This window comes from Astatotilapia calliptera, chromosome 2 (assembly GCF_900246225.1).
Source record: "Astatotilapia calliptera chromosome 2, fAstCal1.2, whole genome shotgun sequence".
In the NCBI taxonomy this organism is placed as follows: Eukaryota; Metazoa; Chordata; class Actinopteri; order Cichliformes; family Cichlidae; genus Astatotilapia; species Astatotilapia calliptera.
The window spans coordinates 20,323,250-20,337,251 of NC_039303.1; the positions used below are offsets into that span (position 1 = coordinate 20,323,250).

General features: G+C 45.4%; 1 protein-coding gene across 2 annotated transcripts in view; it reads left to right on the forward strand.

Annotated features, from left to right (window-relative positions):
- The window catches only part of aff2 (AF4/FMR2 family, member 2), a 204,699-nt gene that overhangs the window by 154,125 nt on the left and 36,572 nt on the right, over nt 1–14,002 (forward strand). For both annotated transcript variants that reach the window (XM_026186564.1, XM_026186554.1), the window contains exons 11-15: nt 1,758–1,875; nt 6,880–6,985; nt 7,113–7,263; nt 7,413–7,628; nt 12,237–12,441. In XM_026186564.1, coding sequence (XP_026042349.1) covers nt 1,758–1,875; nt 6,880–6,985; nt 7,113–7,263; nt 7,413–7,628; nt 12,237–12,441 — 796 coding nt within the window. The remainder of the gene's footprint in view (nt 1–1,757; nt 1,876–6,879; nt 6,986–7,112; nt 7,264–7,412; nt 7,629–12,236; nt 12,442–14,002) is intronic.

The window sequence follows — 14,002 nt, forward strand, 5'->3', positions numbered from 1 at the left end:
ATTGTCGGACATAAACCGGTCTGTGGCGCAAAAAAGGTTGGGGGGCCGCTGCTTTAGCAGCAGGGATTTTGGGACAAGACCCTCAAAGTCAAACTTTTCTCAAACCTGAGGTAAGAATACCACTGATTGATGAATTAAATGGCTATCCAGGCAATCGAAACATGGAAAGTCAACTACCTCTGCTTTTATTTAAATGAGAACCGTTGTTGGGTGCTGATTAAGCTCACATCCCACGAGGCCAGAGAGCAGCGGTCCGGGTTATAGTCTAACCCAGCGGTCCCCAACCCCCGGGCATCGGACCGGTACCGGTCCGTGAGTCGTTTGGTACCGGGCCGCGAGAGTTGAGGCTCAGGTGTGAAATGTATGGTTTTCAGGGTTTTTATCGGTTTTCAGCGTTATTTTGTTATCGTTTTTATCGTTAACTCGGTTTTCCTGGGTCTTTTCATGTGTGTTATGAATAACTCTTCTATTTTTCAGTACCGGTACTAGTTTTATTTTGTTGTATTTTTCCGCGACACCTTAAAGTCCGGTCCGTGAAAATATTGTCGGGCATAAACAGGTCCGTGGTGCAAAAAAGGTTGGGGACCGCTGGTCTAACCCACAGGCCTTTGCTACATGTCTTCCCCCTCTCTCTCCCCTCTTTGCTGTCTCTATCCAAAAAAAGCAAAATGCCAATAAATAATATAAAATAAAATAAAAACATCCAACAGAACACCCCTGTTAGACTAATGAACAAACCATTTGCTTTTCGAGGTAAAATGCATTTTTCTTCCTCTTTATTTTACATGAACATCGCACATATTCAAAATATAAATAATAGTCATCTAGAACCCCGCTCATCGCTTTAACGCAACAAACACGTTGGCTCATCTCATTCGAACCAGACTGATAGAGAGCTACAGTCTTGACACTAAAGCCAGAGAAGCAGTACAAGCAAGAGTGAAAGTCACGACCCAGCAGGTACTTTAAACAGCCCTGACACTGATTGAGACTAAGTGGCAGGATGAGTCAGTAAACACTGTAGGGCTTCATCCAGTAGCAGTGAACAAAGGATGTTTGCACCCACACATGTCGTGCATAAATTAAAGTATATTTATATAAGAAGGGCACTTCTGATACGTTTTTAATGTGCTTGTTCAAATTCATGTCCACTTAAGGGCAATTTACTTCCTGAGTTTGAAAGTTGGATTTAAACAGACAAAAAGATTTGAGTTCAAGCCAGCAGAGAGGTGACTTTGGTGATAGAGTCCTCTTGGCTGTGCAACATTTGAAATCAATAAAAGACATAATTGACTTGAGCTGGCGAATGAGAGGTCATGCCAGAATTTTAAAGTCTTTTATAGTGGATGTCATGTTGTTTAGAGAGAAAGGAAGAGGACATGCAGATGTTTAAGCCATGATTCTTTAAAAAGATCATTTCCTGTCCTAAATTTATGGATGATTGAAGATTAAGTATCATCTGGATAAAGACCATCTAATGTTCTGAAAGTGTAAACCTTTGTTTCTGACAGGCAGTGCTGACAGTCATAACAAAAGCAAAAAGCAAAGCAGCGAGTGGACATCCGTGTCATCCCGCAAAGTGTGAAACTTTGTGCTGAAACTTTTTGGTGTAACCTCATTAGCGGTGACAGTGTCCGTCGCTGTGCTTTCTCAGCATCCAGTGAAACTGATTTTGTTTTGTTCCATTGTGACATGTTGATCCCCCACACACACACACACCCCATCTACCCCCCATTCTGTCTGTCTTTCTTTTTTAGTGGTGCATCAGGGAGCAGCAGTGAATCAGAAAGCAGCTCAGAGTCTGACACCGACGAGTCTGAGAGCAGCTCCAGTGACAGCGAGTATAATCAGGCCTCCCGCACAAACACTCCAGAGGTAGGATGACAACTCGATCTGTGTGTGTGTGTGTGTGTGTGTGTGTGTGTGTGTGTGTGTGTGTGTGTGTATGTGTGTGTGTGTGTGCTTGTGTGTATTTATGCAGATTTCCTGGTAACTGTGTGCACACAGTTGGGTACCAACTGGGTAAACACACAATTTATTGGGAGAAAATGCTAACCATTGTTAAAATGGTTAAATACAAATAAGTAAATATTATATTCCCTTATGTTTAATGTATTGTAAAATAAATGAAGAGTCATGAAAGGTGATCCTTTTTCTCAGCTGTTAGATCTCATTTAGCCAGTTTTTTTCTGTATCACATGCAGTAATGTGTTAAAGTCTTGAGCCACCCTTCGATTCTTTAGATTTTTCTAGGAATGGTCCTGGGATTTATTGAAACATGCAAAAATAAATGGAAATACAGTACCTAAGGCAAAAGCAGAGTTTGTAGTTCTAATAGGTTAAAAAAGTCTGTAAGTCAGTTAGGGATGGGTATCGTTTAGGTTTTATCCGATACCGGTGCCAAATCGGTACTTTTGAAACGGTGCCGGTGCTCAAACGGTGCTCAAACCGGTGCTTAAAGAATGGAGAACACAAAATTGGTCCAAAAACCTCTCATGTTCAGCTGTTTTTTGTAAAAATATAACAATGTTAGCCTTTTCTGCAGCTATGGGGCATATATGGTATCACTCTTGGCTGGAAGCAGTGCTTAAACAATGGAAAAAACACAAACTTTGTCCTAAACCTCTCATGTTTAACTGTTTTCCACTTTTTCTTTGGTCATTTTAGCCTTTTTAGCCAGGGTGAAGGGAGTATCTGCCATCAAACAAGAAGACAGCAGCATGTAGCTATGATGATGTTTGCTAGTTCACCTTACATGCATTAATGTAATAACGTGGTTAGCCTACTCACGCAGAGAAGAACGGCTGCTGCTGCCATCATCATCCGTCATCATTTCTGCTACACTGGCAGGGCTAGGGGCCAGGACTCTCCTCTTAGTGTTTTTGGGGGATGTTGCATAACAGGCAACCCACCCGCAGTAGATGTGCTCGGTGTGAGGTCTCGCAGCAAGCTATCAAATACGGCGCATTTCTGGGCTTTTAAAAAAAACGCTATGCGTCGCCAGGTGTTTCATCGGATTTGAGGTGTTACCTCCTTTGACAGTATCACAGTATCAGCTTAAAGCACTTGTTGCAGGCTGCTGAGTTTGCATCTTTTGCTATGAAGTACAGCCAGACTTTTAACCGCCTCGCCTTGGGGATTTTTAATCTGTAGCTCTGCTTTAACAGAACGTACGTACGTACCTGGCCCCGCCTACTATCCTCGGAAACGTAAAATGATTGGCAAGAATCTAAAGTGTATCACAGCTCAGGGAAAAAAAAGCACCGAAATAAAGCACCGAAATATGCGCTGCTTTTCGGTCTGGTTACTACCGTTTATGTCAGAACCGGTGCCATCATGGCACCGGACACCGGTACCCATCCCTAAAGTCAGTTGATATGAGCGCCAACCGACCTCACAAATCACATGATAGGCTAGGTTTCACAATGAGTTCACCTGAAATCTTGGCTGATTGTGACCTACACCCGTCTTCACACCTTGGCTTGTTCAAGGTTCAAGGTTCAAGGTTCTTTATTTGTCACATGCATAGTTATACAAGTATAACACACAGTGAAATGTAGCCTGACACGCTCCTTGACATGTGCAAAAAAAAATTATATATACTATATATATATAAATATATATATAGTATATACATTGGGTGAATGTGCAGTAGTAGCAGCAAGCAGGTGAATTCTGTACATTAATATGAATAGACATCTGACTATTTTACAGGATAGACAATATAAACATATTTAAAATTAAAGGAATTGAAATGTACATTGTGCCTTGGTTTAGTGTCTGGAAGAGAGTCCTGTCTCAGTCAATTATAGATGATGTGAGAGGGCGGGTTTGTGTGTTTAGGGCACGGATGGCTTGGGGATAGAAGCTCCTCTTGAGTCTCTCTGTCCTTGCCTGGAAGATGCGGAACCTTCTACCAGATTGCAGAAGTTGGAACAGTTTGTTGCCAGGATGGGACGGGTCCTTCAGTATCTGCGCTGCTCTAGTCCGGCATCTCCTGGTGTAGGTGTCCTGAAGCGGGGGGAGAGCAATCCTGCAGCAGCGTTCTGCTGTACGGACCACTCTCTGGAGAGCTTTTTAGTCCTTCACACAGCTGTTCCCAAACCACGATGTCATGTTCTGTGTGAGGATGCTCTCCACAGCGCCTGTATAGAAAATCCTGAAGATCTTTGGAGAGACCCTGAACTTCCTCAGTTGTCGTAGGTGATACAGGCGCTGCCTAGCCTTTTTGGTCTGGACCTGAATGTGGGCAGCCCATGTCAGGTCTGAGGAGATGTGGACACCAAGATACTTGAAGGACTGCACCCTCTCCACTGGAGCTCCATTGATGATAATGGGCTTGTAGTCTCTGTGCTGACCCCTTCTGAAGTCCACCAACAGCTCCTTGGTCTTGCTGACGTTCAGCTGGAGGTGATTGTCCTGTCACCACGATGCCAGATTCTTCACTTCATCCATGTAGGCCGCCTCATCGTTGTTGGAGATGGCACCCAACACCACTGTGTCGTCAGCAAACTTCACAATGGTGTTGGAGCCATGGGTGGCCACACAGTCTGAAGTGTAGAGGGAGTAGAGCAGTGGCGAGAGGACACATCCCTGAGGTGCTCCTGTGTTGATGGTGATGCTGTTGGAGAAGCACCTGCCCACCCTCACCACCTGAGTTCTGCCAGTGAGGAAGTCCAACACCCATGCACACAGACGGCTGTTAAGTCCCAGATCCCTCAGCTTTGTGAACAGTCTGCAGGGCACTATTGTGTTAAACGCTGAACTGTAATCAACAAACAGCATTCGCACATAGTTACCCTGTTTCTTGTCCACGTGGCTGAGAGTGGTGGATCTGTTGGATCTGTAGGCGAACTGCAGCGGATCTGTGGTGTCTGGGATGGAGGAGGAGATGATGTTCTTCAGCAGCCTCTCAAACACCTTCATTACTACCGAGGTCAGTGCAACTGGCCGGTAATCGTTCAGGGATGAGGGTTTGCTGTTCTTGGGCACAGGGATGATGGTGGATCTTCTGAAGCATGTGGGGACCACAGACTTCGCCAGGGACTCGTTGAAGATGTAAGTGAACACACCTGCTAGCTGGTCAGCACAGCAGCGCAGCAGACGGCCGGTGATGCCGTCTGGCCCCGCCGCTTTCCTTGTGTTCACTCTCCTCAAAGCCACTCGGACGTCATGCTCCGCGATGCTGGTCACCGGTCTCTCGCTGATGACGTCACTGTCCTCGGTAGTCAGGCGGTAGATAGCATTAGCCGCCTGGCTAACCTCGAAACGGGCGTAGAACTGATTCAGCTCGTTGGTGAATGCAGAGTCAGCGTTGATCAGCGCAATGTCCCTGGCTTTGTAGTCCGTAATGGTGCGTAGTCCGTGCCACATACTCCGTGTGTCGCCCTGGTGGAAGTGGGACTCCACACGTTCCCGGTACCGGCGTTTGGCATCTCTCACCGCACGCCGTATGAGGCCGCTTTGTAGGCGCTCATATCGCCAGTGGCGAGACCCGCGTTGTAGGGGGCGGTCCTGGCGTTTACTGCAGTGCGGATCGATCTGTCCATCCACGGTTTCTGGTTTGGGAATGTGGTGACTCTCGCAGTGGGGATAATCTCCTCCACTAGCATATTGACGAAGCATACTGCTACTTCCGTAAACTCGTTGATGTCGACTGCGCATGCTCTGAACATGTCCCAGTCTACGTCGTTGAATGCGTCCTGTAGCGTAGCTTCTGATTGGGCAGTCCACCGTTTTACCTCCCTCGTGGTCACGTCTTCCCTCCGTATGCTTTGTTTATACTGGGTGATGAGGAAGATGGCGTTGTGGTCAGACTTCCCAAAAGCCGGGTGTGAGACCGCTTTGTAGCCCTGCTTGTATGGCGTGTAGCAGTGATCCAAAATTCGATCCCCTCTCGTTGGACACAAGACATGCTGGTAAAAGTTTGGCATGACTTGTCTGAGGTTTGCTTTGTTAAAGTCTCCTGCTACAATGAGGGCTGCGCCCGGGTCCTTGTTTTGAAGCGAGCTCAGCACATCATGTAATTCGGACAAAGCCATACCTGTGTCCGCTTGGGGTGGGATGTAGACCGCCGTGGCGATGACCGAGTTGAACTCACGGGGCAGATAGAAAAGGCGGCACTTAATGCTCAGGAACTCCAGATGTGGCGAGCAGCCGCTGGAGAGAGTAGAAATGCTCCTGGCATCACAACACTTTCTGTTTACCATGAAACACACTCCCCCACCTTTGGTTTTGTTTGACTCTGCCGTTGTGTGGTTAGGTAGAGGATCAATAGGGGGTCCATTGTCCCTCTTGGGGGGACACTCCCACAGGGCTTAAATCTGCGACTCTCCAGTGTAAGGACGGAACTGAGTGAACAAGCTGTTCTCAGAAAACTTGGAGAATTATTCCTTAAGATTAATTTAAAAGTGGTAAGATAGAAAGCTAGGCTCTTTTTATATAAAGATAAAGAAATGAGGGGTCACTCGAGATTTTTACACAGTACTGTCAACAACGCACCAATACAAACACTGAGGCTGTGAATATCTTCAGCTCTGACAAATCTCTCCAATTTTATTTTCATTTTATAAGAGGCAGATCCCCTTTCACTGCTATTCTCCCGATTCACAGCTTCTCACTTTACTGTAAATCTTACTGTCTGTAAATTAAATGAACTCTCCCCACTCTGTCTTGTCAGTGCTCTGAAAGTCATAAAACTCCATCTGCAGAAAAAACAAATTACGACAATATTTATCGCATTATTTCAATGCCTCGACGCTGCTTGGGTTTATAGGCGTGTGCCGTGAAACACACTGGAAGAAACTGATGTAAAGAGACAAAGCAGTAAAAAAATCACAGCACAAACAAAATAAAAAGTTGTCTTTTTCCTCCTATTAGCCCGAGCCTCCGTCAACCAACAAGTGGCAGCTGGACAGCTGGTTGAATAAGGTCCAAGCTCAGACCAAACCCCTGGTTCCCCCACAACAAGAACATCATGGCACAGGTTGGTAGACATGGAAGGTTAAAGCCATTCTGTCCACGAAGAACTGCAGGATGTGCTAAATAGCCTAGATAAACATATCTTGGTTAGGTTACAATTACCTATTCTAGTCAAATGGTCCACTGCTTAGGCTCCATCAACCAGGGTCCAGAGACATTCTCCCCAGGCAATGAGGCACCGGGAGTGGGTACGGCTGCCAAAACTAAGCCCTGTGGATCGAGCAGTACGCCTGTTCCAGCTGCACCTACAGTGGAGCACAAGGACACGAGGGCAGCTTTCTGGTAGGTTTGTTTAGAATATTGCTAAAGTAGCTCTTCAAAATAGCATCTGCTGAATGAAAGACTGAATGAAAGACTAATTGTAGGTTGCAGCTGGCAAAAATGTGTCTTAACCATCTATATATGAAAAAAATGTGTTTTGTTTTCTTCAGCCCGGGCAGAGAGAAGGCAAAGGCCAAGCTGAGTCAGAAGGCCTCGGGGGAGGGCCAGAGGTCTAAGATGAGGCTGTCGCTGGGCCTGTTGTCGGGGCCCGAGGTCACGACCCCAAGGAGGAACACCACAGGGAAGAAACAGCCCAGACGGACAGAGAGGTCAAACAGCGTGGAGGATAATCAGAACCAGACATGGAACAGAGCAAACCAGCACAGGTAAGAAATAAAGGAAATGATGATTGTGTTTGCTTGTGTTTTACTTCTAATATAGTAGAAGCTTTGTTGGAGTAGTAATTGTTTGTTGTTGTTAACAACGTTTTTTCATTGTAGACACAGAAAAGTAGTTCTTCAAAATAGATATGTAACACTGGCAGGACAGATTCATATAAGATAAATATAGTGCTGTAAAATCCTCACCATAGCATATAGTCCCTCTAATGGCTGAATATAATATATATAATAATGTAATATAATATATAACCACTGAGTTCAGCTGGCATGCTCACATCTGTCACATCTGTTGTGATATACTGTAGTGGACATGGATATAATTTTTTGAAGTCATAGTATATATATATATATATATATATATATATATATATATATATATATATATATATATATATATATATATATATATGTATATGTGTATATATATATGTATATATATGTATATGTGTATATATATATGTATATATATGTATATGTGTATATATATATGTATATATATGTATATGTGTATATATATATGTATATATATATATATATGTATATATATATATATATATATATATATGTATATATATATATATATATATATATATATATATATATGTATATATGTATATATATATGTATATATATATATGTATATATATGTATATATGTGTATATATATATATATATATGTGTGTATATATATATATATATATATATATATATGTATATGTATATATTGTGGCTGTTCAACTTGTAGCCAAGCATCTCACTGATCACTGCTGCCGTATTGTTGAACAGCCACAAGGGGCAGTACCCTCCATGGAGAAGGAGGCTAGAGGACAAGATCAAAGTAGCACGGAGGGAGGTTAGCCAACTAACGGAGTTGCAGAAAGGTGCGACAAAGAAGGTGCATAAGAAATACAGCAAGCTGTCCATACCTGAGGCCTTGGAAACTGCCAAGCAAAGACTCACAGCCTTGGCCAGCCGCTTGAGGAGGTACACCAGAGAGATAGAAGGCAGGAGAATAAGAAGAAGAAGAAGAAGAAAGTGTGTACTTTATTGTACTTTATTGAGCCCCGTAGGGAAATTCCTTTCTGCATTTAACCCATTCACTCAGTGAAGCAGTGGGCAGCCATTGGGCGCCCGGGGAGCAGTGTGTAGGGACGGTACCTTGCTCAGGGGTACCTCAGGGTAGCTGTTAAGGGGAATCGAACCCCCGACCTTCCGATCATGGGGCAACCACTGTACCTACTGAGCTATCCCTGCCCTCAGATAAACCAGCTGTTCTCCACAGAACCAGCAAAAGTGTACTCTCAGTGGCAAGGGAACAATAAGAGAACAGCACCACCAAGGCTGGAGACGGAGCAATACTGGAAGAGCATATGGGAGAAGGACGCAACCCACAATGGCAATGCTCAGTGGCTAGTGGATCTGAGGGCAGACCACAGCGACCTCCCTGAACAGGGTCCAGTAACCATCACAGTGGCAGATATCCAAGAAAGGGTCTCCAGTATGAAGAGTTGGACAGCACCAGGGCCCGACATGGTTCACGCCTACTGGCTAAAGAAGCTGACTGCACTCCACGAGCGTCTGGCAGCACAAATGAACCAGCTGCTAGTTAACGAGAGACACCCGGAATGGCTAACCGAAGGTCGGACGGTCCTGATCCCCAAGGACCCCAAGAAGGGACCGGTCCCCTCCAACTACCGACCAATAACCTGCCTCAGTACTACATGGAAGCTCCTGTCAGGCATCATATCGGCTAAGATGAACAGGCACATGGGTCAATACATGAGCGGGACACAGAAAGGAATTGGCAAGAATACCAGAGGCGCAAAACACCAGCTACTGGTAGACAGAACAGTCAGCCGAGACTGCAAGACCAGACTGACCAACCTGTGCACTGCCTGGATTGATTACAAGAAGGCCTATGACTCAATGCCCCACAGCTGGATACTGGAATGCCTAGAATTGTACAAGATCAATGGGACCCTAAGAGCCTTCATCAGGAACTCAATGGGGATGTGGCGTACAACACTAGAGGCCAACTCCAAGCCCATAGCACAAGTCACCATCAAGTGTGGGATCTACCAAGGAGATGCTCTGTCCCCACTGCTGTTCTGCATAGGCCTGAACCCCCTCAGTGAGATCATTAACAAGACTGGCTACGGATACCGACTACGGAACGGAGCAGTTGTCAGCCACCTCCTGTACATGGATGACATCAAGCTGTATGCCAAGAGTGAACGAGACATCGATTCACTGATCCACACTACCAGGCTATACAGCAATGACATTGGAATGTCGTTCGGACTGGAGAAGTGTAGTCGGATGGTATCAAAGAGAGGGAAGGTAGTCAGAACTGAGGGGATTGAACTACCAGAAGGCAACATTGCAGACATAGAGGACAGTTACAAGTACCTGGGGATCCCGCAGGCGAATGGGAACCATGAAGAGGCCACTAGAAAAGCTGCAACCACCAAGTACCTGCAGAGGGTCAGGCAAGTCCTGAGGAGTCAGCTGAATGGTAAGAACAAGATCCGGGCCATCAATACGTACGCCCTGCCCGTGATCAGGTACCCTGCTGGGGTAATAGGCTGGCCAAAGGAGGAGATAGAAGCCACTGACATAAAGACAAGAAAGCTCCTTACCATGCATGGAGGGTTTCACCCCAAGTCCAGCACCCTGAGGCTGTACGCTAAGCGGAAGGAAGGGGGCCGGGGACTGGTGAGTGTCAGCACCACAGTCCAGGATGAGACAAGGAACATCCAAGAATACATTGGGAAGATGGCCCCAACTGACCGAGTGCTCAGTGAATACCTCAGGCAGCAGAAACCCAAGAAAGAGGAGGGAGACGAGGAACCATCATGGAAGGACAGGCCCCTGCACGGTATGTACCACCGACAGATAGAGGAGGTGGCTGATATCCAGAAATCCTACCAGTGGCTGGACAAAGCTGGACTGAAAGACAGCACAGAAGCACTAATCATGGCAGCACAAGAACAAGCTCTGAGCACAAGATCCATAGAGGCTGGGGTCTATCACACCAGGCAAGACCCCAGGTGCAGGCTGTGTAAAGATGCCCCAGAGACAATCCAGCACATAACAGCAGGGTGCAAGATGCTAGCAGGCAAGGCATACATGGAACGCCATAACCAAGTGGCCGGCATAGTGTACAGGAACATCTGTGCCGAGTATAACCTGGAAGTCCCGAGGTCAAAATGGGAGATGCCCCCAAGGGAGGTGGAGAATGACCGAGCTAAGATCCTGCGGGACTTCCAGATACAGACGGACAAAATGGTGGTGGCTAACCAACCGGACATAGTGGTGGTAGACAAACAGAAGAAGACGGCCGTAGTGATCGATGTAGCGGTTCCGAATGACAGCAACATCAGGAAGAAGGAACACGAGAAGCTGGAGAAATACCAAGGGCTCAGAGAAGAGCTCGAGAGGATGTGGAGGGTGAAGGTAACGGTGGTCCCCGTGGTAATCGGAGCACTAGGTGCGGTGACTCCCAAGCTAGGCGAGTGGCTCCAGCAGATCCCGGGAACAACATCGGAGATCTCTGTCCAGAAGAGCGCAGTCCTGGGAACAGCTAAGATACTGCGCAGGACCCTCAAGCTCCCAGGCCTCTGGTAGAGGACCCGAGCTTGAAGGATAAACCGCCTGCAGGGGCGTGCTGGGTGTTTTTTTTTTTATATATATATATATATGTGTGTGTATATATATGTGTGTATATATATAAATTTTAAGCTAGAGCTACAAAAGTCTTATTTTCATCTCCCAGGTGAATGTCTCGAGCTCCTCTGAGAGCCAGTTACCTAAAAAGCAAAAACTGTCTTAAGCCGTATTGACCTACTCGAGCTGAGCACATTCTACACTACACTTTGTTACTATGTGGGCTGTGCCATAATGTACAAGGGCAGGGTTTGTGTGCATCTGACTATAGTGATATCTCTTTTAATCAATAAAATTGAGCCAGATATTTCCATCTTAGCTGTCTCTGTAAAGCAGCACATGAAGAAGACACTGGTGCACTTTCATCATTTCAACATAAGCCCGACAGTTTGAGATAAAAATCCACAGCAGCCTATATTCTGATGTGTAACTGGCTCTATAACTGATACAGTGCTTGCTATTGACTAAACTATTACAATTACTGTTAGGAACTTTACCACCTGCTTCACACTGCAGCTTAGAGCTAACAGAGGTTCCCGTGGATCACTGAGCTGTCTGGCACATGGCCACTGAAGACTGTCACTCCCTCTGAGCTGAACAGTGCTGAGACTGAGTAGAAGCCATGTCAGACTCTGTGCGCAGCTTGACGTTGGCCTAATTAGGAAAAAAAATAACATTGATTGTTTTTCCTGTTTTTCATTTTCCTCTCCCTCAATCACCTCTTCCTTTTCTTCGTTCCATTTTAAGCTTCCTACGTCCAAGTTTGACTGAATGCATGCTGTTTTCAATTATTTCATGCTGTCACAAGACCAAGCAATGGCAAGCATTACCTTCTATTGTTTATCATGTAGCTTGGGCTTCACTGCCTTGCTCAAGGGTGAATCTAGTTCCAGTAGTGAGCCTTCCTCTTATTGTTTCTCCCATTAGCCCTGCAGCGAGGGAGAAGGACCTGTTGCCTCCCCCCTCCCTGGAGCATCAGAACCCCCCGAGGCCGCGTAGTAAACCTCCCGGTGGGAAAACAGCCCCAAGGAAAGAACCTCGCAGTGCTACCAACTCAAACACTAACACAGCCACTCCACCAGCAGCGCTACAGCAAACCCCACTGCCAGTACCTGCTGTCAGTGTAAACCAGGTTAGTTTTAGATGTGTGTGTGTGTGTGTACTGCAGGAAGGTTGCAGACATTTGGAATAGGGCTGAACACCAAGTACAGATGTATCAGACTGTACCCTATACTTATCGCTTTATGCAACTCTACAACAAATGTACTGACTCGTGGTTCCTTCCCTGAAAGGTTCCTGTTTGTAATCCAGTCTCAGCTGTGTGTGAATATATATGAATATATACAGCTATTGTATGCTCATTAATGTAAAAGGGAAATCAGTTTTTGTTAAATACATACACGTAATGCTACATATTTATATTAAAACACCACAAGATGAACACTTTGTTAGGTACATCTGTTGAACTGCTCACTGGGCAGCAACTCAGTGAAATTAGGCATACATGCTCTATACATGATCAAAGTGAGCATCAGATTGGAGAAGAAAGGTGATTAAAGTGACTTTGAAATGCATGGTTGTTGGTGCCAGATGGGCTGCTCGGCTGAGTGTTTCTGCTGATCTACTGAGATTTCAGAGAATGGTCTCAAAAAGGATTTAGAAAATATCGAGGACAACAGTAACTCAAATAACTGCTCGTTACAACATATGAATGTAGAAGAGCATCCCTGACACCGCAGCACAACACTGCAAACCTCGCAGCAGCAGAAGACCACACATGATGCCATTTCCTTCAGCTAAAAACAGCAAACTAAGGATATCATTTGCACTGACTCACTCAGATAGATGGTGGATGGTCAGGATGTCTCGTCAACAGTTCAGGCTGCTGGTGATGCAGTGGTGTGGAGGATATTTTCTTGGCACACATTGGGTACCAACAGCTGCAACCTTAGCAGGGCTGCAGCGACCCAAATATCACTGAAAAGCACAGAGACGCTGCTTTCAGGAAGCGTGGGAATTCTTTCAGTTTAGCAAAGGGTTTTAGAAAAACATCTGTGTGACGCCAGCGACAGGTTAGCCTCCCTGAGCATCTCTTTATGACCACAGTGCACCCATCTGCTGATGACTGCATGCAGCAGGATAATGTTCAATATCACAAAAGCTCAAACCGCTTTCTTCATGACAGTGAGCTCACTGTAGATCTACAGCAACTGTGTGATTCCTTAAAGAATTAGGGCAAAAGGGGCGTCCAACCCGGTACTAGCAGGGGGTACCTAATGACGTTGGTGGTAGTGTTACATTGTAACGGAGTGTTTTTAACTCAAGTGGAAGAACGGGAGGATTTAAATGGTTAAACAGCAACAAACATTCAAAATGCTAAAAGGAAATCATAAAAATGTTGACCTAATGTAACTTTAACGCTGCAGTGAGGCTGAACAGTAATAAGAAGCCCTAGAAAACGTGTAAACAAATAACGCTGATGATTTCCTTTTCAGATGTTTTCATGTTGGCTGATCTCTGTGATGCTGCTGTCTTTCGTCATTACTTGTTTTGCTTTGAGAACAAATTTCCCCTCCATTGTTTTGCTGTCAGGTTGTGGAAATTGTTCTCGTAAAACTCATCTGCTGACAAATTAGCAACTAACACGTTAGCAGCTGTCAGCGATGTTACAACAAGATTACACTGAGGAAAAC